Genomic DNA, 25986 nt, shown 5'->3' with positions numbered 1-25986 from the left:
TCCCCTTTCGCTGCTTACCAGGGTGCCAAAACTTGCCTGACATTAAGTGGACCAGAAAGAACTTAACCTCATTCCTCGCTACCGGGAAGAGCAGGAGGAGGCAGGTTTCTGAGTCACCTATTTGCGAACAGGAGAACATTTTAACAGGATTCGTTCGTTTAATTGAGCAGCGCGCGGGGCGTCAGTGGCTTTAGTTGCGTTGGCAAAAGGCTTGGGGATGAGGAAATGGAAAAGCAAGGCCCCACACCCCAAAACACAGCCCAAAACACTTCTCGGGGCCAGGGAACTCGCTGCCGTTGAGCCCGGCAGCCGGCGCGGGGCTGGGGTGGTTCCCGACACCCTCAGCATCCTCCCGGCTGCGTTTTCCCCGCCGCCTCCAAACCCCCGAGCTGCGGGAAGCAGCACCACACGCCTCTGGCTAAGAGGCACAGCAAAACGAGATGACCCAAGCTCCCTTCCAGCCTCTCCTCCTAAAAATCTGCAGGCGAGAGGCAGCTTTAGAGCCTCCCCGGAGCAGCGGGGGCCGACTCGCGCGAGGCTCAGACAACACAAAGCCATTTTGACCCGGTATTTTCTGCCCCTGAGCAGCCCCCGGGGCCGGGAGCCCAGCTGGTGCCTGCGTGCGCTGCCCACGGCGCCCCGTGCCCGCCCGGCTGGTATTTCAGGATTTATCCTGGGGGGGGCATCAGGAGGGGGACCAGAGACAAACCATGCTAATTGGATAGACGAAGAGTCCTCCGCGGCCCTATAAAGCTGCGAGCAGCTGCTCAAAACCTCTTGTGAACCACAAAAAAAAAAAAAAAAAATAGTTTCATCTAAGGAGCAGGCGTGGATTAAACCCCACAAACGCCCTTTTCTCCGTGCAAAGTGCATTCCCCGCCCCCCCCCCCCCCCCCCCCCCCAACACTGCGGTCCCAAAACAAAAAACCAGACCCGCAGATCGAACCTGGAAATTCAGCTCAAACTTTGAGCGCAAACAATAGCGGGAGGATTTTCCAGACCTTCGAGCTTGTTTTGCAAGTCCCGGATTATGTAAAGCGCCGCTCTGCCATTGTCGGGGAAGCCGCGCTGGCTGCTCGGCGCCGGAGCCAGCTGGCACCGCATTGCCCTCCCGGCAGCGCCCGCACCTCGCCAAGGCCTTGTGCAACGCCACAAATTCCTTCCCAACCACCTTCCGCTGCAGCGATTACCACGAAAACCTTGCGTTCGACAGCGAATCGTTATGGGATTCATCAGCTTCCCGGGGTCTGGGTTTGGTTTCCAGGTGCCCAGGCTGTAGGAGAAGAGTCTCCTTTGTGTCTACAAGGCGGCTTTCCCGTGCCCGGCGGCGCAGTATCCCTTTCCATCGCTTAACTAATCCTTGGCTTTTCTGCCAGTTGGGAGACGCCGGAGGGATGAAGTGGTTATCGCTGCACACGCATCCTCCGGGAATACGATAGGAGAGGCTAAACTCATCCCGCATTCAGCTCCCGGCTGGAAAAACCCCGTCGGCACCCCCGAGGCAGGCGGGATGGGAGCCGGCATCCCCAGTACGGCGCACGATCCGTGTCCCCTGGCAATGGCCTCGCACACGGTGCCGGTGTATTTGCCTAATTAAGACCTAATGAAGTGGGGAGATGTATTGTGGGCCTGGCAGGGGAGCAGATGTGCCCCCTGAACCCGGCTGCTGCCGGCGGAATCTCGCTGCTGTCTCCAGGGTGAATCAGCAGGAAAAATCTCCGGCTGGGATGCTCAGCCCTGTGAATTCAAGACCCCGCTGCTCCGTCAGAGCCAGGGAAAGAAAAATGCTCTGTTCATCAGCAGCCTCTAGCGGGGAGAAGCCGCAGACGGGCCGGCCGCTTCGGACGGACCCCACCAGCCCCACCGAGCCCCCCCGGCTGCCCCCACCAGCCCAGCCGGGATGGCACGGCACGGCCCCGCTGCTCGTGGTGTAAGGGACCCCCAGAGCCATGGGCCGAACCACCACGGCCTCGGCAGAGCATCCAGTGTGGGAGACAGCTCAGGGGGGGTCATCTGTGGTCCCGCACCCGGCACTGGTCCCGGGCTAAGCACGGGGAGCCGGCCACAACACCTCCCCGTGAGCCTGACGCAGAGCTCGCACAAATCCCTAGGCGGAGAAGAACACGTAAAAGGGACAACCGAAACACCCAAATCCTTCCCGGGCAGCGCCTTCAAAGAGGAATCTGTGGGCGAGTCCATCCCCACCACCCGAACCGCACCCCAGAGCTCCCGCACCTCCAACCCGCAGCACCCAGCGTGGCCAAGAGAGAATTTTGACCCCCAACTTCCAGCCACCAGCGCCCTGAGCCTCTTCCCGCAGCTGGGAACAGGCAGCAAAGGTAAAACGCCGCTGGGGACAGAAGGGAGGATATCTGCCCCCCCGGGGCAGGGACCTGCAGCCTGCTCTCCTCCCCAGGGCACGGCTGCGGATGGAGCTCAGAAAAAGCTCCGTTATATATTAAATTAGTGATATATCCTCCAAGGCCCCACGCTCAGAGAACAGCCGACGTTGTGCTTACCCTCCGAGCCGTCTTCACCCACCGGCGGCTGCGAAAAGGACCCCGCGGTGCGGAGAGATGCGGCTGCAGGCAATTCCGGCAGCTGCCAGGCTGCGCGTCGGGAGGAGACAGCCTTGCCAGAGCAGCACCGCCGCCGATGAGAAGGCACTTTCTCTCCTCGGCAGCGTTTCAAACCCTCCGGAGAAGGCCCGAAGTTTCCCTTCCGCGCCAGGCAAAGCCAAGGGAAGGGACGGGGGAGGCCCCCGCCGCCCGCAGAACAGCTTGAGCGCGACGGCGGGGACACGGTTGGATGCGGGGAGGAACTTTTTGCTGCCGCTGACTCGCCGTTACCATCGCGACACGCAGAAGCGGCACGTGCCCCGCTTGGGGCGAGGAACAGGAGGGGCTGCCAGCGCCACCGCGAGCTGGGGGAGACCCACGTCTACGCGCGCCCCGACGCTCCGAGGGGAGCCGTGCACCTGGGGGGACGCAAACTGCTCCGCAAGTTTTGGCCGCCTCCTTTTCGAGGACGGGCACGGCGCAGCTGCGTCACCCACATTTCGCACGAGCAGGGCGACGGCTGCGGAGGGAGGATTAAGCCGAACCTCAGTCCCACGGCACCCGGAGCTCTGGCGCGGGTGCACGTTCCTCCCACAGACTAACCGGGTTACTCCGGCAGAACGAGGACACGGAGGGGAACCCGCGCTGCCGTTAGCAGCCCAGACCTTGGCTCTCCCGGAACCGCATCCGTGCCTTCGTTAAAGCCTCGGGAAGGGAGCAGAGAGGGATGGGGAGGGTTTTGGGGTGCACCTTGCAAGAACCTAACTTGCTCCCGCACCCCAAGGCGGCTCCTCTCCCCCGGGGCAGCAGAGATTCCCTCCCACTTCCCCATCTCCAGCCATTTGCTCTGGCTCACCCGGTCCCGCTGCCAGGCGATGGTGCTGGGGGGCTGTTGGTACCCCCCACGCCAAATCCCCTCCCCGCTGTGCACGGCCTGACCCCGCGCAGGGTGTCCATCGCCGGCCGTCAGCCCCTGCCCACCGCCCGCCCGAGCTGGCTGCCAACGCGGACCCACACTTCAGCCCCACAGCCCCGCTGGGGAACCCGGGGAGGACGGGGCACCCCGATACCCGGCTCCTGCAAACCGCAGAGCGAATGTTGATTTTTCCCCACGCGGGAGCCTCAGCGTAAGTCAACCCTCGGGCGAGGAGGTGGCTGCCGGCAGCACCGAGCCAAGACACACCCCTCCATTGCAACACAGCCCTAAAGATAGCCACTGTCCCCTGCCGCTCCGGCCGGTGGCTCGGACCCCGCGGCACCTGCCGAGCCCACCAGGAAGTGGGGAAGGCAGAATCCCCCCCGGCGCAGCCCACGGCACAGATGTGGGGGCAGGTTCACCCACCCCTCGTCCCACTACAGCTGCAGGAGGGTGAAACTCAGGAAGGGAAGAGATTGCAGGAACCACCACATCCCGCCGCACGCTGCTGTGGTGGCCACAGCAGCGCCAAGAGCCCCCGTCTAAGAGGGGATGTTGGGAGAGAAATCCCCCGCTCCCGCCGCCGCGAAATGGGGGAACGGCACGGAAAGTCGATGGCGAGGTTTTAGTGCTGCTCGGTTGAGCGCGGCATCGATCCGCACCGGGATGGGTATCGACGGGAGGAGGAGGAGGAGGAGGAGACGGCTCCCGGCGCTCCGCAGCTCGGCCACCGCCGCCACCACCGGCTTCGGGAACCGTCTCAGCGGGCGCAGACGGCGTCGTGGGGAGAGGGGAAGGAGCGCGGCCGCCCCCAGCCCCCGGGCTGCGGCTCAGGCACAACCCCAGTGGGCACCAAACGCCGCCGGGGAATCAGAGCAGGACCCAGGTGCCACCGTGGGAGCTGCCACCTCCCAGGGAGGGACAACCACGCTGTCACCGGGATGGCGGTGGGGGGACCTGAGTCCCCTCCACGGGAACACCACTATGGGGGGGGGGGGGGGGAACACCCCATTCCCGGGGCTGGCAGCCCCCCGTGGGGCAGGGCCCCCACGTCCCATCCACCTCCCAAGCCTCAGCTTACTGAAGGCCCCCCCCGAGCACCCCACCCTCCTCACCCCACACCCTCCCCTCTGCCCCACACCCCCCCCAACCCCACTTGGGGTCCCTGTGCAGCCCCACAGCGCCCCGTTCCCCTGACACCCAGCCTGACCCCACTGGGGGCCCCCCACCCCGCAACCCCCCTTCTGCCCCACTGCGGCATCTCCCTGGTCTCCCCCCACCCCAGAACACTCCCTGTTTCTCCATAACCCCCCTACCCCACACCTCACTCCCTGAGGGTCCCCCACACCCAGCTTGACCCCCCCCAGACCCCAGAGCAGCCAACATCTTCCTTGACCTCTACGGGTCTCCCCGGCTCTCCCAGACCAGCCCCACTGTGGTTCCCCCCCCCCCCCCCCCCCCAGCACTCTGCGTCCCTCCCTAGCGCCCCCCCGCCACCACCAGCCTGACCGCCCCTGCGCCCCCAGAGCACCCCAAACTCACTATAACCCCCCACCCATCACCAGCCTGACCCCCTGTACCCCAAACCCCCCTATAACCCCCACTCCATAACCGGACTGACCCACTAGGGGCCCCCCCAGGGGGCCCCAAATCCCCCCATAACCCCCCCTAACCCCACTGTGGCCCCCCCAGCGCACCCCAGCCCCCCCTTTAGCCTCCCCAGCCCCATAACCAGCCTGACCCCGCCATGGGGACCCTGCCATAGGGCCCCCAGATCCCCCGTGATCCCCAAAACCGCCCCAGCACCCCCCCGCAGCCCCCCGCGTACCCGGCCCGGGGCCGCCGCTCCGCTCCGCACCGCGCTGCCTCCACCTGCACCGCGGGGCCCCGCCCCACCTCGTGACGTCAGCGCGCTGGCCCCGCCCACCCCCCCCGCCCCCACTGGCCGCCGCCGCCACCGCCCGTCAGCGCGCGCGGCGGGGGGGCGGGGCCGGGCGGCGCGCGACGCTGCAGTGGGCGGGGCCGACAGGTGACGGGGGGCGTCACGGGGGGGCGAAGGGGCGGGGCCTGGAGACCCCGCCCCCGCGCGGCGTGGGGGCGCGTGACCTCACCGCGTGACCTCCCAGCGCCGCCGTGACGTCACCACCCCATATAAGGAGAAAGTGCCGCGGGGGCTTCCCCAAGACCCCCGGGCCGGGGTTCGCGCCGCCGCCGGGCGGAGCCCCAGATACCCCCCCAAAACCCGGCAGAATCGGGTCTTTTGTAGATTTTTATGCTCATTTTCACCCGCCTCCTTTTTTTTAGCCTTTTGGTTTTAACCTTTCCTTAGGGCAAAAAGCCCGTCCTGCCCCGGGGGACCCCCCGTCCTGCCCTCGCCCCGGAGGGGCTGCGGCGTGGCCGGGGCTGATAAGGGCGGGGGGGTCCGAGGCCGGGCCGGACCCCCCCGGGTCCCGGCGGGGCCACGCCCGGGCTATCGGGGCTGCGCAGGCGGCGGCCGCGGGCGATAAGGGGGGAGCGGGGCTCCCCGGGGGCCGGGACGGGCACGGAGGGGGCAGCGGGATGGAATTCGGTCACGGAGGTGGCCCCAGGGTGACGGCAGTGGCCCCAGGGGGGCGGTGGTGGCCCCGGGGTGGTGGAAGTGGCGCCGAGGTGACGGTGGTGGCCCTGAGGTGGCAGTGGTGGCCCCAGGGTGACAGTTGTGGCCCGGGGCTGGGCTGGGGAAGGTGGGTGCTGCCCCGGTGGCCCCACGGCACACCGCCTTGGGGACAGGGTGTCCCCCAAGGGAGGCGCCTGGTGCCACCTAACGGCCACCGCCCTGGGGACACTGGCGAGGACCGTCACCCTGTCCCCTCCCGCGGCCTCCCCAGCCTCCAGAGAGGGACGGGGCACGTCCCCCCGCCTCGCCCCAGGGGAGGAGGAAGGGTTTGGGGGACAAGAGGAAGGTTTTTGGGGGAAGGAGGATGATTGGGGGGGGGGAGGAAGAGCCCGTGGCCCCCCGCGGCGGCGCCGGGAGAGGGGGGAGCTGCTGGCTCAGGGGACGAGGGGGGATGAGTCCGTAAGCCGTTAAGCCACCGCAAAGCCCCTCGCGTTCTGGCCCCGTTATCACCGACTCCCGCTCACATCTGCTCCCGCGGTTATTTTTAACCGGGTATTAAGGACTCCTGGGTCCTTAAGCAGGCGGGGGGGGGGCTGGGGGGAGGGGGGGTGCTCCGCTTTTGTGTGTGTGTGTGTGTGTGTGTCCCCCCCCAGGGCAGGAGGCGAGGTCTGTGGGCTGCAGAGGTGCCCGTGCGACACCCGCCCCGCTGCTATTCGGGAGGGAGAAAGGGACCCCCTTCCCCTCCCCACCCAGCCCCCGGGTTTGCAGGGTGTCCCAGCACCGGTCCCAGCGAGCCGGTGGCACTGGGCAAAGGCCGGAGCAGGAGCCTCGCACAGAGGGATGCTGCCAGGGATGTAAAAAATAAAAGAGAGATTTATTAGCGTGGAGTAAAGTGCGACCTCGGCGTCGTTTGACACTGGGAAGCCGGGCAAACGGCAGGAGAAAAGCTCAGAGCAGAGCTGGGGGCAGGGGGAGAAGAGGCCCCGAGCGAGGCTGGGCTGAAACCAGGGTACAGGAACTGTACAAAGGCCCTTAAAAAAACCAACGGAAACAACATCAGATAAATTATTTACAGTTCAAATTGATTACAGGGCACAGGAGGCTGAAGGCTCATGAGCTTCCGCAGGCTGAGAGAGCAAGGAAAGAGGGGCTGAGACGGGATCGGCACCGAGCGGGTGTTTCTGCGGCGTCAGGGGCTGCGGGACAGCGTTTATCGAGGGCTGGGATCGTCCTCCGGCATCAGGAGGTCCCTTCGGCTTCGGGGTGGGAGCTGCAGTGGGGTAAAGCCTGGATGCTGCAAGGTGGCCCCTGCTCCTGCCCGGCTGGGACAGGAATTCACCGGGATTTCCAGCAGTGAAAGGCAGGAAGGGTTTAAGGGACCAGATCGGGCCTTTACCTGGATGTTTCTGCCAAAATCGGCAGAGACTAAACGCAACTGATAAGGCTTCACGGAGCTGCCGAGGTGGGGGCTGCACCGCTGCTGCGCCAGCCGGGCTGGGGGCTTACGGGTGGGCTCCTGGGCTGGTGGCCTCTCCCGGAGCTACGGCCCGGCAACCGGCACGTCCTTAAGGGCAGAGGGACTCTGCTCGGGGAAGAAGGGAACCCCACCGCTGGAGAACCCGGTACCACGCAGCTCTCCGTGCCGCTGCCTCGGTCACTCCGGAGCCGCTCCAGTTACAAATCCGGGCGTTTTTCTTGGCAGTGACGGAGACCGGAGCCGAGCCGCGTCCCTCCAACCCACGACCCACCAGCAAAGACCCCGAAGCTGCAGCCCCACCGTGGATGTGTGAGACAGTGGGTCCAGCCCCTCTCCCACCCCGGAGCCATTTCTGAAGACGTTACCCAAAGGGACAAAAGGACATCCCGGCGCTACGAACTGCCAGGAGCAGCACCACAGGGGACAGGTTTCAGCCTGGCTCACCTCCAGTTCACGCTGGAAGAGCCCCTCGGGTCTGGAAGAGGCCCCAGGGAACCCGAGGCAAAGCGACAGCCTGGCCGGATCCTTTCCACTATCAAGAACCCCCTTCCTGGGCTCAGATCTTCTGCAGGAGGCTCCGTCTCCTGCAGTGACACCACACAACTCGCTATTTCCTTGTCTTCGCTGTCACCCTCCCTGGCACACCAGGCCGCAAGGAATTTAATGGGGGAAAAAAAAAGACAGCCCAGCTTTGAGCTGCCGCACAGAACGGGTCACCGAAGAGATGCTCCTGCTCTCCAGGAGCCAAGTGGTCTGGAATAAAGCCGCTGACGGGAAAGCACGTGGGGAGGGTGAAAGGTGGGCACAAGGATGGGGAAGAGCTTTTGCCAACTTCTTGGATCCAATTAGCCAAAAAATAATTGAACAGCTCAGCAGGAGCCCAGCACGGGGCCAGGACCGCTTTCCTCACCGAGGTTTGCATCCACACGCAGCGGAGCCCCGCTCTGCTGGGAAGCGGCTGCAGAGCTCCGGCCTCCTGGGCTTCCCCTCTCTCCTGCTCTGGGTTCTCCATGTGGTTTTGGCAGGCCAGTGGCCACAGGGACTCGTAGCCGCTGTGCTCTCAGCTGGAGACAGGCTGGAGCCACGCGGCTTTGATCCACTCTCCCGTCTGGTCAGCGGGAACATGGATCAAGTCTGCAGCTCAAGCCTGTTTCTGGTTCCTTCGCTGACCGTTGCACCACCGCGGGTGAGGGTCAGGAGCCTGGGGCAGATGGGGCTGTTCCCCCCTGCACCCCGGCTTGTTGGCAAGGCCACTGGGACCACTGGTGGCGAACGGTGCTGTTCTGAAGAGCACAGCCCCTCACAGAGGGGGAAGAGGCTGCATCGTCCTGGGACACAGCCACGAAAGCGCTGCAGAGCCCTCTTGACACCTTGGCCCGTGGATCTGGCACGGAGAGGGCTACTGCCTCTCTGTCTTGACGTGGTCTCCAATCATCCTCCGGTGATACGTGGCCAGGAAGATGTCGTTGTCTCGGGGGCAGTCGTAGTGGCAGGAGCACATCTTGATGAACATCATCTTCCGCTGGAAGAAGTCCCCCTCGGGGCAGCGGAACTCCACCTCCACGGTGCTGGTGACGTACGGGGTGCAGCAGCGGCCGTCGGTGCAGCTGCCGCAGAACTTGGGCCGGTAGGAATGGGTGCTGGTGCAGCCCGAAAACTCAAAGTGGAGGCTCTGGCGTGGCTTTGGGGTCCGCACACACTTCTTCCCCTTCTAGGGAGAGAGCAGATGGGTTAACAAGGACAGGACAGAAAGGTCCACCTCGCCCTGCGCTCCATCTTCATCACTGGGCAGTAGGACACAGAAAAAGCGGAAGCACGGAGCAAACCCTGTGAGACAGGCTCATCCCCGACACGTACCTAACTAGGTTGTCCCTGGCATTCCCGTGTCGTGTCCCCTCTCCCCAAGCCCCAGTACCTTGGTTTTCTCCATGGGGAAGTCGCAGGGACGGACCATGCAGAGCCGGGTCTCCTTCTCCAGGCGGCACTGGGGGTTGTCGTTGGTGACCCGGGCAGAGATGCCCATGCCGCAGCTCTTGGAGCACGCGCTCCACTCGGTGGTCTGCACCAAGCAGTTCTCCTGCAGGTTATTCAGCTCCGGCTTGCGTGCTGGATCCTCCCTGAAAACTGAGCCGCGCGGAAGAGACACAAGGCAAGGTTCAGGGCTTGGGCCAAAGTGTGGCAGCTCCACGGCTGCTCCCAACTCGGTCTGACTCTTCAGGAACAGTAGCAAAGGTCTGATCCATCCCGTGGGCTACTCAGCCTCCCAGCAGAAGGAGGACACGGGGCCATTTCCTACCGCAGACCCAGCTCCAGCCAGTTCTGCTGTGATATCCGATGGGATGCGAACCTCCCCGCAGCATCACAAAGGTCTCACCTTAATGGTGTTCAACGCTCGGTACTCACACGAGGGTGCACAAAGTGAGAGCCACCACCAGTTCCAACCAGATGTGACTTAGGGCTCCCAGTCCAAAGGCAGTTTGGATCCACCCCCATCCCCAACCAAACAGCTCCCGGCCCTGTCCCCTCTGCCCACCACTCACCCGCCATGGCCGTTTCGAAGCGGTTTTCCTCACCGCCCTCCTCGCAGATCCACTCTTCGCAGCACTTATTGCGAAACTTCACCCGCCGGGGGTTGGGGCACTCGGGGGACGGCAGCCGCAGGTCGTCGGAGCAGAGGGGGATGCAGCCGATGGCCCCGTCCATGCAGATGCACTGCAGCTTGCAGGTGGGCTGGAAGCTCTCCCCGTTGTGGTAGATCTTGCCCAGCAGGTCACAAGTGGCTCCCTCGTGAGCTGTGGGAAGGGGGAAGAGGAGAAGCTGAGCGGACGGTGCAGGGTTGGCAGCACGGTCGCTGCCTCAGGGGGTGACAGGGCTCCCGGTGGGGGACAAGCGCCCACGCGCGGACTCTCCCCTGCTCTGCCATCCCAGTGCTGGATGCAGCAGAAGTTGGCACATTTCATATTTGGCTCCCTGGACCCAAGGCTATTCCCGACACGGGTATTTGGAAGTTGCCTCCAGCTGTGCCAGACCTCCCAAAGTTCTCTAGGAAAAAAAAAAAATCTCCACTTGGACGAGGTTCTGAGTGGGAGCTGTGTCGTTACAGCTCCCGAACAGCCCGTTCTCCAGCCGGAGAGTGGTTGCCCGTCCGGCGCAGAGAGTGCCCCCGTCAGTGGTGCTGTGCAAGATGCATTCCCGACACCACGGGTGAGCCAGCCGCTTCCCTGCTTCCATCCTCCTTACTCCTAGGAGACCAAAAGGCAACGTTCCCCTAAGAGCCGCCGGTTCCCCACATGTCTAAAGGTACCTGCAAAAAGGAAAATAACACTTTGGGTTTATGACCTTTTTGGCTCCTCTGTGATGCATCCATCTCTTCTTCCTTCCAGCCACAACTTTTGCTATTTCTCTCTGTTCTGATCTCCCGATCTCTCGTCTCCAACCCTCCTACGAGTCCTTCACTCCTTCCCAACACAACTTTAATGAGGAAAAAGGGAAACGCAGCAATATCTGACACACAGGAGCAACATTCAGCCTGCAGGTGTGAGCAACGCTCGTGAGTTCTTACATCTCAATTAGCCAAAATTTTCCCGGGGTAAGTTTTCCAGCAGAAAACTCTCATTTGATTACGAGTTTTGCAGACGCGGATCAACGTCAGGAACGTTTTCAGTGAGAAATAACGGAAGCATTTCAATTCGATATCAACGATTTCCCTCGTGCTCTCACAACAGCCCGACCAAAATGCTTTTTGGACAGTATCCACAGGGGGAAGCATTTTCCTCGGGTAATTATTTTAGATACTATAAAAATCAAGATGAAACATTTTGATACAACGCAAGTGGAAAGTTTTGACACAGCCGAAGGAGTATTCTGAATAACTCATGGAAAGGTTTGAGGGGTTTTTTTTTTAATATTTTTTTTCTTTCAGCCTGAAATGAAATGTTGAAATCCCAAGAGCTGTTCACAGGACAGAAATCCTGCTTTTGGACACTTCTCCTCAGCTGCTGTTTTCTGCGATCCTGACCCTTAAAAAACCAAAAAAAAAATCCATGCAAACCTCTATTGGGAAGTTACCAAAATGAAGGATTCTTGGCTGCTTGCGGAGGCTTACCAGGAAACCTGATCTATTTTCCCCTTAGTCCCGTTTGCCCGCGGAATGTTGTCTCAGACACAAAGTGTTTGGACCAAAGAAGGAGCAAGAGCCTCTTTCCATCCCACCTAGTCCTCGAGGGGACACAAATCCTTCCGGGCTGCTCATGCCGTGTTCCTAACCAGAGCTGGATCTCAACTTGCAACTCTTCTCAATGCCACCGGGATAAAAATACTCCTGTTGCTCCTACTTAGAAGTTTCAAAACCCTCACTTTTTCCATCAAAGTGGAAGCCATCCACTTTGCCTCTACACAACCATTCATACTTATTTTTAAACCCTCTTTCAATGTTTTTCAGCCCTCTCCCTTCCCGATGAACTGATTGTGCTGTTCCCTCGGCAGCGCTCCTCCCCACCCAAGGAACGGCAGCCCGCTCCGGGCTTTTATTATGTTTTCAAAACTCAATCGTTTTGTCGTGCCCTTCCATTACCCTACCATGACCTCACTTTCCCCTTGACCTGATCCAATTAAAGCACCCAAACGGATTGCGCCGGCGGAGTGAGAGGACTCTTTATTTACCAGCTCCGCTTGGCATCGCCGCCACCTCCCGCCTCCAAACGCCGAGCCCAGGCAAGGAGACTTTTGCCCTTTTCTGCAGGGAGTGTGGCAGAGCTCAAGTGAGTCACTCCGCTGGCCGCAGCTCAGCTCCCTGCACCCACCCAGCCACCCACCACCCTCAGGCTCTCCCGCTCTAGACCTTCTACAGGATCATCTCTACCTTTCTGATAGAACCATAGACTGTGTTGGGTTGGAAGGGACCTCTAAAGGCCATCTCGTCCAACCCCCTGCAGTCAGCAGGGACATCTGTAACTAGAGCAGGTTGCTCAGAGCCTCATCCAGCCTGGCCTTGAATGTCTCCAGGGATGGGGCCTCCACCCCCTCTCTGGGCAACCTGGGCCAGTGTCTCACCAGCCTCAGTGGAAAGAACTTCTTCCTAATGTCTGATCTAACCCTGCCCTGCTCTAGTTTAAACCATTGCCCCTCGTCCTGTCGCTCCATGCCCTTGCAAACAGCCCCACCCCAGCTTTCCTGGAGCCCCCTTAGGGACTGGAAGGGGCTCCAAGGTCTCCAACACCTCCGTGTCCTTCTTGTGCTGAGGGCTCCAGAGCTGGACACAGGACTCCAGGTGGGGTCTCCCCAGAGCAGAGCAGAGGGGCAGAATCACCTCTCTGGATCTGCTGGCCACGGTTATTTTGATGCAGCCCAGGATGCAATGGGCCTTCTGGGCTGCAAGCACACATTGCTGGCTCATTTTACTCCGAGGTCTCTGCAGGAAGGGATGAATTCCTCTGCAACACGTGATGTGCTCCATACTGTGATAAAACTAAACAGATGTACAGCAATTTTCACTCCGATGGTTCCCTCCCTGCCTCTTCTGAGATGGCCTTCAGGCTGGTACCCAACCTAGAAGCTTTTCCCATCACACCTGACCACCACCCTGCTCCTTTCTGCTCCCACCACATCTGTCTTTTTTGGATCTCTCTAAGTCCCGTCTTCTCTAGTCACAAACACAGATCTTTCCCTTCATTCGGTTCATCACTCCACCTTCGGCTTCCTTCGCTGCCTCCAAAACCCCCCATCTCCCAAGAGATCAGTGCGGACATCACAAAGGTACCACCCAAGGATGTGAGGTCCCAAATCCTCCATCCAATTTAGGGAGATATCCTGATCTACGTTCATCCGGGATTTTTGCCACAGAAAACTTAATTTCTCATTTAAAGGCAGGAAGGACGGTTGTGGTCTTCGAGTCTGATTTTCTACAGAGCAGGGACTCTCACTCCAAAATCTTTGGATCAAACCCAAACGTCACGGTGCATACGAAGCACTTCCTTGAGAAAGTTTCCAGTCTTCGTGCGAAGTCTGTGAGATGGCAACTCCTCCGCGCTCCTGAGTAAATTGTTCCAGGGATTCAGCTACCTTTACTCTACAAACATACACCTCATTTCCAGTCTTAATTAGGCAGTTTACAGCTTACACCCGCTGGAAGTTATTACGCCTACGTTTACCTTATTAAGCTTCAATCATCAGCTCTCGGGTCTATCAATGCCTACAGAAAGTACCAGGGAGCTCACGCGGCTTCTAAAGATCACAGTAACTGGGGAAGGAAAATTAAGTAACTTATAAAAACTTCTCAAAAGAAAGGGGGAAACACCCTCTACAAGTTAAATTTATTATTTAGAGTAAAAAAAGAAATTGTATGTGATTCTGGCACTGCAAAATGGTGCAGTTCTACCCAGAACGTCCCTGTCTTGGGGTGGTGCGAGTGGTTCCAGAGGTGCCTCGTGCAGTGGCTGAACAATTCCCAAAGCGTTCACACCAGCTTTCCAGCCCTCAGGTCTTCCTGACTGTTTTGAAAAGCTTGAATTAAAAAAAAAAAAAAATGGTCAGCTCTTGGCAGAGACAAGGGCAGAGGAGTCTTGTTTTTAAACAAAGAACAGGAGACTGAGGAAATACTTTCTTTTTCCCCTCTACACTAAAATAATTTTTACACGCTTTAAAAATAGCTACTAAACAAAACAAAAAAAAAATCAAAAAGAGTTTTCTTTCCTGGCTGCCAAGAGGCACCAGGAGAGAAAACAGGTCTGCATTTGTATTTACCTGGCTCAGTAATTCTCATGTTCTTACACACACGCTATTTTGCAAACAAGCCGTTCAGCTCTTTCCACCCACGTGCTGAAGCCAGAAACACGCTCTGCCTCTTGCACGTAAGCACTCGGGTGCAAAATGCCGATCTCCAGTGCAAGGCAGGGAGATTTGGGGTGAGATTTTTCCAAGCAACTGTACTTGCCAGTCAAAGTCCAGATTGCTGACATTTACCCACGGGCACTACAGGGCTGGAGGATGTCACCTAACAACATCACGGGAACAAAGGAGAGCCCCAAACCCCGACTCATGCCTTTGGGAACATCCTTCACTGCAGGAGGAAGCAGGCTGCGTGTGTATCGGTACCAGTGGATCTGTTGGCTCGCAGGGGCTGGCACAGATCTCGCGACATGACGCTGGATGAAGCTCCAGAGGAAATTCTGACGATGCCGCAGGTTTTCTGGGAGGTCTGCAGGCTGCAGAGGGCTGAAGGGGCCACCAGAAAACCGCACAATAACAGAACATACAGCTCTCACCTAAGCAGATCCCGCTGCCTCTGTGGATTTTGGAGAAGTCGCAGTAGAGTCCCTTGTGATGATCACAGGGTTTCTGCAGGGAACACAGCTCGCCGAGCTGCCTGGCACACACCTTGCAGCAACCACAGGCATCCAACACCTGGCTGGTGCCAGCGGGGCATTGCAGAGGCTGGGAGGGACACTGGCATGGATACGTGCAGGCCTGCGGTTCTACCTGGAGGGCAGACAAACCACGGAGAAAATGAGTCTCCCGCAAGCCAGGTGGGCAGAGAAATGAAAAACAAGATTCTGCTTCAAGCACAGACACCCCACCAAGAGGAGGGAAGACCCACTTCGCCCTCCGCCGGAGGGCCCCGCTGCAGAGGAGGCGCGTGGACGCGCAAGACTCAGCTTTTTCCCATCTCTAACTCATCTGGAGCTCAAGGGGAAAAAAAAGAGATGCCTCTGGGAAGCAGGGCCAAAACAAACAGGACAAGCAGTAGCTTGGAGTCCCAGGCACAGCTCAGGCCCCACTTCCCTGGAAGCAATAAAATAGTAATTATTAACAGTAAGCAATTCCCAGCTCTTACATAGCACTGCTCAGGAGAAAACACCAAAGCACTCTGCAGCCGCGTCATCAGACGCTGTCCAAAAATGGAAAAAGTGAGGCATGTAGCGAAAGGACCTGCCTGAAGTCAGCCAGCGCTGAAAACTGACCCAAAGGCTCCTGAGTCCCATTTTGTCTCCTGGATCTCACACCGTATTTGTTATTCCCAGAGATGGGCCCTCTCTTCTCCCCTTTCCAGGGAATGCAGTGTAACCAACCTTTCTCAGGACCTTGTGAATCACAGAACCATAGACTGTGTTGGGTCGGAAGGGACCTCTAAAGGCCACCCAGTCCAACCCCCTGCAGCCAGCAGGGACATCTGTAACTAGATCAGGTTGCTCAGAGCCTCATCCAGCCCGGCCTTGAATGTCTCCAGGGATGGGGCCTCCACCCCCTCTCTGGGCAACCTGGGCCAGTGTCTCACCACCCTCAGTGGAAAGAACTTCTTCCCAATGTCTAATCTCAGCAGCCTGGCAGCATTTCAGAAGTGTTGGCCACCTTTTGAAACCCATCCTTGGCTTTTATGCCGCTTCAGATGCTAAACAGAGACAAGGCTACATCTGAAGGAGGGTTACACCTTCTCCAGAAAAACCAGGACGCTCCAGTAACTCAGTCTGTGGCGTCCTTGTCCTGAATCAGCTTGGGGCGGATACACGAGACTCAGCTGTGGATGTGCCCAGATTTGGGCAAGATGTCAAAGCACAACTGTGAAAGGGTCTGGAAAGATCCTCTGATATCTCCTCAGAAACGTCGGTGTGCTAACTCCAGCCTGGTTTGCTGTTCAGCTTCCGCCCACTAAAATTCTCCAGGCGGTTCAGAGGGATGCAAGAGCCCCCCATTTGCAGTGCTCAGATGCTGCGCGAACACGGGGCAGCTCCCGCCCCAGGGCAGCGCTGCTGCGGGGCTGACGCAAACCCTGCGGGTAGATGATGCCACCGAAACACTTTGGGATCCTGCACTGGGGTGAAGAGGAGGAAAGCACCCTCCAGGACCGACCCTCACCACTCCGCTGCCAGACCCGGCCACTGCCACCCAGGGAGAGGGGCTGCAGCAGCCAGGAAGAGCCTGGGGGGTGGCGGGAGGGAGGAACACCTGGAATGGAGGCCAAAAAAATATCCTGCCGCAGCTCTGTTTGCACTTGTTATATCCCATCCAGCCCTCACTTGTGAAACAGCTTCCTTGGATATTGTGTTTGTCACCAATAACAGTAGTAAAACTTTTCCAGCTGTTTTGACTGTTGCTCAAAACAGCTGCTCTGCCTTGAGCTCACGTGGGGTCAGAAGATGCCAACTGCTTCGTATTTCTGTAACAATCGGCGCGGCATGGTGCAGGACAGGGATCAGTCTAAACCTTAACTCGCAAGCCCTCCCCGTCTCACCCTGCTCAGCGGGAATCAGCGTAATTCTCCTTGAAAACACCTCGCGCAAAGTATTTTGGAAAGAAGCCTCTCCCGCCTGTGGCCCAGCTGTTCTGAGACAGCGGCCTTCAAGCCACCGGCTGGGAGCTGGCGTGTCCCAGGGATCTCTTCCCGCCTGCTGAAGTGCATTAAAAGACACTAAAAATACAGAAACGCTTTCCTACTGTTTTTCATGGATGCAACCGCTGCGGCTGCCAAAAGGACGTGTTATTCAACCAGGGATGAGTGGGTGGGGGGTACATGAGATCATAAAAGAGGCAAAGCATTTCTAACACAGGGCCTATATTAAGATGCAATCCATGCACTTAAAAAAAAAAATAATGACAACAAGCATTTTCCAATGCAGTGTCAGCCACAGGCCATATAAAGAAACGCTCTCAAAATAGCTCTCCTACTGAAAAACAAACCAAAACAATCTCTCTCAGGATAACAGAGGACGCAAAGGAATTAAACCCAACCGAGTTTTCTTTCTTGCCTTCATTAATCATTGTTGGTGCTGTTTATTTCCTTTAATAACTCACCCAAAGAAACTAGACCGCCTGGTTTTACCTTCTGTTTACAGTCAGCTCCGCTTCCTCATCACATTACGGCTGCTTTTCAGCACAAGAACATCTAGATTCCGACGTATCGGAGACCTGCGGGGTGACTCTGCACCCCTACCTCTGCCGTGCCTCATTTCCCCCACCTGTGAGCACAAGCACGCCTTAAAAAGCCCGATTCATCGGGATTTGCAGGGCTCTCTCCAATAATTCAAGATTTTTCCAATCAGTCAGCTCAGACATGCCTTTCCTTCACCCAGTCCACCAGGCCCCGGGGTGTGCTGGGGCTCCCGTTTGCTCGTTTTATTACCGAGCGAAGTCAGCTCGTGCTATTTATTCCTCTAGCTCTTCTCACGAGCCCAGGAGAGGAGAGAATGGGCTGAAATCTTTTTTGGCTCATGCACACTTAACAGTGAGCACGGAATGACTGGCTGGTGAGGGGAACTGCTCGAGTCGGGAACAGCCGGTAGAAAGTCAACCTTGAACCAACTTCCTAGAGTTCTCCGTGACTGAATTTGCTTTCACAGCAATTTCAAATAGGCTAAATAATAGATTGTATAGGATTGGCATGGCGTACCCTCCACGCTGCATTATTTTAGGACTGCTTCTAGGAGGTGTTTCAGTACAGCGTGGCAACTGCCCAAACTGTCCCAAAGAACGGCAAGGACTCGCATTCAGGGCTTTGCTACAGGCCCGTACGTCCCACAAAGACCAGCACTTCCACATAACGTGCCTCCGACCCAGGTGCAGAGGGATTCAGCTTAGAGAACATTTAACTTTCTTCTGCTCTGCAGAAGGGTCTGTCCCCAAAATGACACTTTTACCTTCACTGAGCAGGATCCTAACTTCATGTTGACTATAGCCTTGACTGTGTTTCTGACGGGGCAGCAGTGCCCTTCTCTGAACTTCGAGAGCAGCAGAACAGAACCAGGATTGGAGATGAAGGCTATAGATTTAAGAAAGTGCTAACGCTTGGAATATCGGCTCTCCCTGCTCCTGGCTTTGCTGGCAGCTCTGATATCCATCACAAACGCCGTGTGTGACTCTGCCGCCCCCAGGAGCCCCGAGCAATGGCCCAGCCACAGCAGGAGTAGAACCACCCTGACTCGAGGATTCCCTTGCCTCTGCTCCACTCCTGTTCTCCACCACTGACTCCCAGGTCCCATCTGCTCAGCTGACAAGCCAGAACAAGCTTCCTCCCAACTGCCAGCACCGAACCCAGTTACCTGGGGGGGAAAGAAAAAGTGAGAATGTTCCTCCTGCTTCCTACTCACATAAAAACTCTTCCCCCTACGCCCTCAGGAAGGCACGAGTTGGGGGACACGAGCTCCCACCAGCAGTTCTGTGGCATCGTCAGGACTTCCCATTCCTCATCAGTCAACGTCCACGTGAGCCCAGGGAACCAGCGATGAGGGCCAAATTAAAAGGGATTTTTCAAATGCATTTGGGCTCATGAGTGCATTCAAAGGGCTGGGAAAGGAGCGTTTTGAAGCTGGGCTAGCTGTTTGCAAACATATATATGTAATATAACAAACACGTACCAAACACTAACATAACAAACACGTAACTGGTTCTCCTTCATGCTCTAAGACTGGCAGCAGGTAAAGCAGTCAAAACACAGCTATTCGCACACTCCAAACACCAAACTGTCATGGATAATACCTGCTCTCCCTCCATCACAGGCTCTCAAGGCACCTTCCCCGGGCTGCTGCAGCACATTGTAAAACGGCCGATTACGAGAGACAAGAACCAGTACCCCCATTTCCCAGGCAGAGCGGAGGCTCGGAGACTTGCCCAGGCTGAGCCTGGCAGAGCTAAACATCACTGCCAGCAATCCTGCTTCTCCTCTCACCTCTGAACAACACAGGAGGCAGATTCAGGAGCAACAGCTCTTGTTTCCTTGCTCGATCCACTAAACATCACTCTCAGAGCTCAAAGAAAAGCAAAAGTCACATTTGCAAGGCAGTCGGCAGGTTTAGGGAAAATTACATCATTTCAGAGTAACAAGTGTCACAGCGGTGGGATTCACTGCTGGCATTTATAGGACCAATATGATGCTGCCGAAGCTGGGGCAGTGCAAGAATCAGGAACGACCATCCCAAATTGCAGGAATTACCCTTAGATCGCAGTGGCATGAGGTGCACAGGACACCTTTCCTGGCAGGAAAAGGGCTGGCACACGCTGGGTGCTGCCGGGAGCAATCAAACAGACCTTATCAACCCAAAGTTCATTGCATCTATAAGCACAGTAAGCCGTGCAAGGCACAGCGGCTCTGGGAACCTGCTTTCTTCACCGATCCAAAAGGCACTTACGGCAATTTAGATACACTAATAACTGCGGCAATGTCCCTGCTATTACTGGCACTGCAATAGCACACAAAAAGTCCTAATCAGAATCAGATGCTTTATCAAGCGCTTGTATTACCACAAAACCAGGCACAAATCCTGCTCTGGAGAGGCTGCAGTCTAATTTCCCCCCTCGGGACCACCGTTTTTGGGAACACATGGATGGATTTAGTGACAACTGGGGAAGGATGGTGACGGTAAGGAACTGGGATACGAGACTTTTATTCATTGCAGTGACATAAACTCAGTGACTTCATCTCTCTCTGTTCTCTTCTTCCCCCTTTCAAACCAGGGCTGGCTTCTAGCTCACGAGAGTGGAACAAAATCCATTCACATTTGCCAAGAGCTCCGAGATCCGCAGGTGACAGGCGTTAGGCACAGTGCAGCTCCGAGCACAGTTTTAGTTACACAGCGCATTTGCATTGCTCTGCTAACAGCCAACCTCCTCTCGGAAACCTTCGGAGGCAGGTGGCAGCTGGGAAGAATTATTCAGCCTAAAGCATTCGCATGCATCAAAGCGAGAAGCTGCAATGCCCAGCCAGAGATGGGAGCCGCTGCGGTGCAATACATACCCAGCCAGGTGCAAGGAGGAGGAGGAGGAACAGGGTCCAGGTCATTGTCCCCAAGGTGCCAGACATCCCCAGTAAAGGGAAGGGAGAGGGTTCAGGCTGCCGACTGACTCACTCCTCCTCCTTCAGAGTTTCTCCTCTCTCTTCAGAGAAAGTTGCTCATCAGTTCCTCTTTAAATAGCCTCCTGGAGGGGGCGTGCCCCGCACTTGAGTGACAATCTGGAAAGCAAGCTGAAATGGGTGCACCAAAAAAAATGTCCAAATTCCAGGGAACATGAGCAGATTCCTGTGGCCCTGGTGGTTACAGGGCTGCCGGCGCAGCCTGCAGCTTGGTTACTTTCCACGTGGGTGAATCAAATCCCAGTAAAAGCAGGATTATTATTTTTTAATTTTTTCCTCTTTTTAACTCCGAAAGTATGAAGCCTGGGACAGCTTTCTTGACACAACCCCCCTTTCCCTACCTACAGCCATTCCTTTTTGGCTGCCAGAGCTGAGGACTTAAATAAGCAGAGCTTTGTGGTGCTCAATGTTTTTCCTTTGAAGGGGAGGGAGAGATGGAAAGTTCAGCGCTGCTGGGTGCAATGAGGTACCAGAACTGACCGTGCATCACCAGCGCTGGAGGCTGCCAGCTCCGAGAAATGAAAGTTTCAGGAGTATAAAAACTGCTGTCTGAACTCCTGCAACGAGGAGCTGCTTGTTTTACGAGGCAACAAAAAGCTACGGGGTGAAGGTTATTGATAAAGGACAAGAGTTTCCTGTAGTGCTTTATTTGCGCCTGGGGATTGATGCAGGATATCACAGATTTTTATCTCAGGGCATGATCGTTTCTGTTTGCTGCTGAACTACAGAACCAGGTTTCTGCGCAGCCCACACAAAAAGACCTTTAGAATATGAAAGAGTTGTTTTGTGTATTAAAAGAGTTATTTTGTTTATTCCCAAACAGCAAGCAGACCGCTGCCATGGGAAGATGAGGAGAAGGAGTGCAGCAGAGGGCACTCTTAGTCCTCGCTGGCCTGGGGTGTGACAGAGCAGGTTGGGTACCGGACAGGAACCCTCTGTGCTGCACATGAAGTAGCCTTAAAAAGATGGAGCTGTGCCTTTGAGTCCAGGACCTTTTCAGGGGAGAGGTGGTGCAAGATCTGTGTACTTACTCTGGGCCAACATAAAGCAGGGGGCAGGAGCACACGCAGAATGGCCTGTGCCATACAGTCCCACCACATCCCAGCAGAGCGTGCTGGGCAGTAGGACAGAAGACGAAGAAAAATAGAGGGAGTGTGTAGCAGGTCGTTTAAAATCAGCCTCCTTCCCTCCTGCCTCCAAGCGTAGGGCACCTTAGCTGGGAATCAAGCCCTGCATTTTACTCAGGTCCTTTCAGGTCCCTCTGCAACACCAGATCAGCCTCCACACTCGCTATGCGGCTGTTTGTCCACTGCTGAAAACACACAACTCCAACTTGTAATTAAATTAGCGCTTGGAAAGCCCCTTGGGATTTGGGGCTGGCGAGCATTAGCACAGTGCAAACCACCGCAGATTCACCTCCTTCTTCTCCTCTTCAGTAAGACGAGAGATTTCACAATCATTTCCGTAACAGCTACCTCTACTAATGTCACAACAAAGGATTATGTCTCCACACAAAAGATTTAATGTACTGAAGGTGGCATAAACATCCAGTGCCCTAGAGCAGCTCGGAACTAAAGGCAGTCTAGCTGGATATACATTCCTTCCCCTTTTGGAAGGCTTGGCACCTTAAACTATGTTGTCGCCTAAAATTAGCTGCTCACATTTCACAGGACATTCTCCCACTGCTCGTAAATAAGACGGGGATAAAGTGCTACACACCTCTGTTCTCATTTGCTCACACAGCAAGAATATAAACCGCAGTTGAATTTCAAGCCATATGGGGCGTTTGAAGGTGTTAAGTTTGTGCCTTTTTAAAAGGACGGCGTGTAATGTGTGGCTCGATTCATACACTGCTCCTTGTCCATGGCACCTTGAGCCGTGATCTTCCAAATTCTACTCTCAGAATTTCTTTTAGCCTGCTGCATGACCTCGAATGAACTGCTGAACCAAAATCACTGCACTCACTCACCTGTCAGGAGCTTTGTGGGGCATATTCAGCACTAAACCCGCATTACGATGGCTGATTAAGTTTTCAACCTACAACAAAAATAAAGAATAATTCGATTATAAAACATCTTTACCCAGCTGCTCAGCATCATCCACCTGAATGCTTTCATCTTCCCAGAACAGCGGCAGAAGGAACATGTACCAAATTGCAATCCTGCTCATCCTTTGAGCCACCTTAGCTCTGCCATGGCCAGCCAGCTCTCCCCCCTGCCTCGCCAAGAGACGAGCGTCTGGGTCCACTCTGGCCCCTTTCCTGGGTGACAGAACCAACACCTCACACCAGTATCTTCACTGCAAAGTGGCAGGAGCAGTGATGAACCCTCCGAATGCGGGTTGCTGGGGACAGAGGAGCCCACTCTGCCTCTCAGAGCCTCTCAGAGCAGGTCTGCCACAAAGGCACCTTTTTGCCATAAGCTCAAAGAAAGTAGAGGAGCAGCAGGACGTGAAGGACAAGTGTCAGCTGGAGATTCCCAGATTTTGGGAGCTCCCTGCACCTACAGTCCAAGATTTCCTTAGGGCGCTGCGACAACCAAAACTACCCCTAATGCTCGCAGCTGAACTGTTCACCCCACCGGACATGCCACTTGCCAAGAAGCAAGAGAAGAACATGAAGGTTGAGAGACTCAGAATGATCAAAGGGAGGAAACACCCAAGTTAACGCCAATTTGCATCTCTCCTTTTGGCCTGAGCTGCCTCAACTGAAGGCATAAAGATGTCAACCCTGCTTAAAATCTCCCCCAAGCAAAGAATAGTGGGTGTTTAATTCACCTTGTTACGTTCTTCTGGGTTCACTCACCATCCCAACCAGTGGCTTTCCTGAATTTACAGTAATTAGAAAGAGAAGACATTTAGATAATTGCTAAAAATCATGTAAGGCTAAAGAATAAAATTAAGGCAAGCACACACACAGTTTTTTGGCTCGGTGTGATCTCTCCCTGCAGAAGCCAAAATAAAAAGGCGGTACGAGCAGCATGGTAAGGGGAATCGTGGTCACCCGGTCCCCAGTGACTTCGAAGTTGTCCCCTGTCTCAGAGCTGCTCAGTCGTGCCCAGGACACGCTGGTGGCTCTCAGGACTGCTCCTCACGGGAAGGTTTCCATTCTCACAGCTCACCAGTCTTAGCAAAAGTCACCGTTGACAGGCAATGACTCTAAGCTGGCACTCTTAACTTTATGAGCCTGCTGGAATTATATTAAACATAAATTTGGCCCAGCAGAGATGGTGAGGTTCAAGGTGATGATGATACAAGGCTGCAAGACATAAGTGACACCGTTGATCTCTCCATCTGCGGTATATTACTAATAAAAGAACAAAACCCACCAATGTCTACCAAGGCCGTAAGTTTGCTGCGAGGCGTGGAAGGAGTTCTGCAGGTCTGTGTGCTTTGGGGGTAGGACAGGTGAGCGGTCGCTGAATGCTTTTGGGCTAAACGTGGTTCCCAGAGACTTAACAGCTGAGAAGCTCTCTTCCAGTTCACATTCAATCCTAACTCAGCATCTGCCTAGAGGGACATTTGGGGTCAGATTCATGCCATCTAATCCTTAGGCACTTAATTAAGGCATCTACATTAGAAACCTAATCTCTCTTTATAATCAGTGAAGGACCGAAATTCCTAAACTGCCTTCTGACGGTCCCAATCTCCGTTGCTCCGTATGCATCAGCTGTATCACGATGTTAATTGCTGCAAATTGTCAAGAGAAAGTGTCATATAAAGGCAGCACCAGAGCTCAGCAAAGGCTAAAATGCTACAGCGTATCTCACTGCAATCGGGGTGGGAAAAGGGTGGGAAAGGCTACCCTGCCCTAAGGACGGAAAGGGCAGGAGAAGCCACCCCTCCCCACTTCAGCGCAGCCTTGGGATGAAATCCTGACTCCAGGGAAACACCCGCTGTCTGCGGCAGAGCCAGGATTCCCCTCTCCGCCTGCCTTGCCAGATACCGCAGCCCTGAGAGCACGCTGCTGTGCCCATCCTTTAAGGGAGTCAAGCAGGGAACAAATTTCATCCCTGGCTGTGGAGTTCCCAAATGAAGTCTACAGTTATTTTAGTTCTGGGAGGAACACTCCATTGTACTTGAGGATTTATTGTGAAATCAAAGCCTAGCAAGGGGTGCAAAACTTGGGATGGGTGGGGTGCCTGTTGATGTCCTTTTAAAGGAAGTAAATATGTAAAAACACTCTTGGCATCATGAGTTCGGAAAGAAACAGTGCTTAGACACAGGGCTTGCCAGCAAAAGCACACATTCTCTTCTGAAAAAAAAAATATAAATAAATGCCCCCCTGGAGCCTGATCTTGGCAGGAGGCAAAAAGCCATTTGTGCAGCTTACCAAAGAGCGTGCAACCCAGGGCACCTGGAGGGGCCACCAGGAAAGACACTAAAGAACTAAGCCTCATTTATCAATGCATAGGATATCCGTTTCAGAAGGGACGAGCAGTAAGAAAGTCAACGCTTGTGAGGACATACGTGCAACCAGAAGCCTTCCCCACGCAGAGTACTGCGGGTGTTGAGCTCTTTGCGAAAAATAGGCCTCTGTTTTGGAAGCAGAGCGCTTGACAGTCTTCTCCCTCTCTTTTGCCCTGTTTCTGGTGTCGTGAGAAATCTGGCCTTTCACCCCAACCCAGGGCATAGCCAGCCAGGCGGCTTTTAGACCAGCTAGGACCACTCTAATTATCTAACCTGGCTTCTTGCCTAACACAGGCTGGAGGATTTTGCTTAAATAATGCACAAAATCCTGCAACAAGGGCTTCTGTGACCAGCTCCTGTATTCTGCCTCCTGGCAGGTTACAACCAACTCCGAACAGGGCCAAGAGGCAGGATTTCATGCACAGACCTGGCTCTAGAGCTCTGGGGAGCCTGACCCCGCACCCAGCCCTGCTGCAGACCCCCTGCGCGACCCTGGGCACGCTGTAGCTACAACCCCTTCAACGAGTGGTCAAGAAAGGGCTGCAAAAACAGCTTGTTCCCCAACCTGGCCGTGCCTGGAGGCAGTGTGGGCTGTGCAGACCTGTCCAAGGGCACGCTCTGCCCAGGGAGTGCTTGTGGCACGTACCCCAGGATCCCTGGGGCTCAGCATCCAGGTTACTGGTCCATGCAGAACATCAGACCTGGAAGGCAATGCAGACAAAGTGCAGGCAATCACTTTGTGGCTCAAGGTTTGTCAAGGTGCAACAAAAAAGTACCTGTTACTCGCAGACCAGCACAGGTCTCCACTGGTAGTGTAACAGCAGGGGATCTTCTGTGACCCTTAACGACTGCAAAATTTGGATATAAGACTGAGTCACCATCACAGGCAGGAGCATTTGTGCGGAGGCACTGGCTTGCACAGAACTGCAGGAGGAACAGGCCCTGGGAGGAAACAGTCAACTGCACCCACCTGTGAAAGGGATGCTTCCTTGGGTTTTTTCCACTTCTTAACTTACTGCATGCTTAATTATCCTGAAGGAAAACTGCAGGGAGGGAGGGTATGTTTAAGGTGGCCTTGGGCAGGCTCATTTAAGGAGGCCTCCTGATCTACAGGAGTCCTTTGGTGCACAGCTCTGATGCATCTGAATAGCAGTCTGTCTTCTATGGGATTTGGTCCTCACAACACCTGCACAG

General features: G+C 56.0%; 2 protein-coding genes across 2 annotated transcripts in view; both read right to left on the bottom strand.

Moving 5' to 3' along the window:
* EPB41 (erythrocyte membrane protein band 4.1) overlaps positions 1-5322 on the bottom strand; it is a 96672-nt gene extending 91350 nt beyond the window's left edge. Inside the window, exon 1 of the mRNA XM_054223714.1 lies at positions 5303-5322. The gene's annotated coding sequence lies outside the window, so the exon portion shown is untranslated. The remainder of the gene's footprint in view (positions 1-5302) is intronic.
* A 1603-nt stretch (positions 5323-6925) lies between these two features.
* On the bottom strand, positions 6926-20468 carry LOC128918972 (CCN family member 2-like). The gene is made up of 5 exons (XM_054223880.1): positions 20269-20468; positions 14810-15023; positions 10088-10339; positions 9463-9671; positions 6926-9258 (listed from the first exon to the last, which is right to left on the bottom strand). Exons 1-5 carry the CDS (start codon positions 20332-20334, stop codon positions 8947-8949), a joined length of 1053 nt encoding a protein of 350 aa, XP_054079855.1. The 5' UTR covers positions 20335-20468; the 3' UTR covers positions 6926-8946.
* Positions 20469-25986: the final 5518 nt, after the last annotated feature.

The sequence above is a fragment of the Rissa tridactyla genome, chromosome 18 (assembly GCF_028500815.1).
Source record: "Rissa tridactyla isolate bRisTri1 chromosome 18, bRisTri1.patW.cur.20221130, whole genome shotgun sequence".
Classification (NCBI taxonomy): Eukaryota; Metazoa; Chordata; class Aves; order Charadriiformes; family Laridae; genus Rissa; species Rissa tridactyla.
This window is presented reverse-complemented; position numbering and strand designations above follow the sequence as displayed.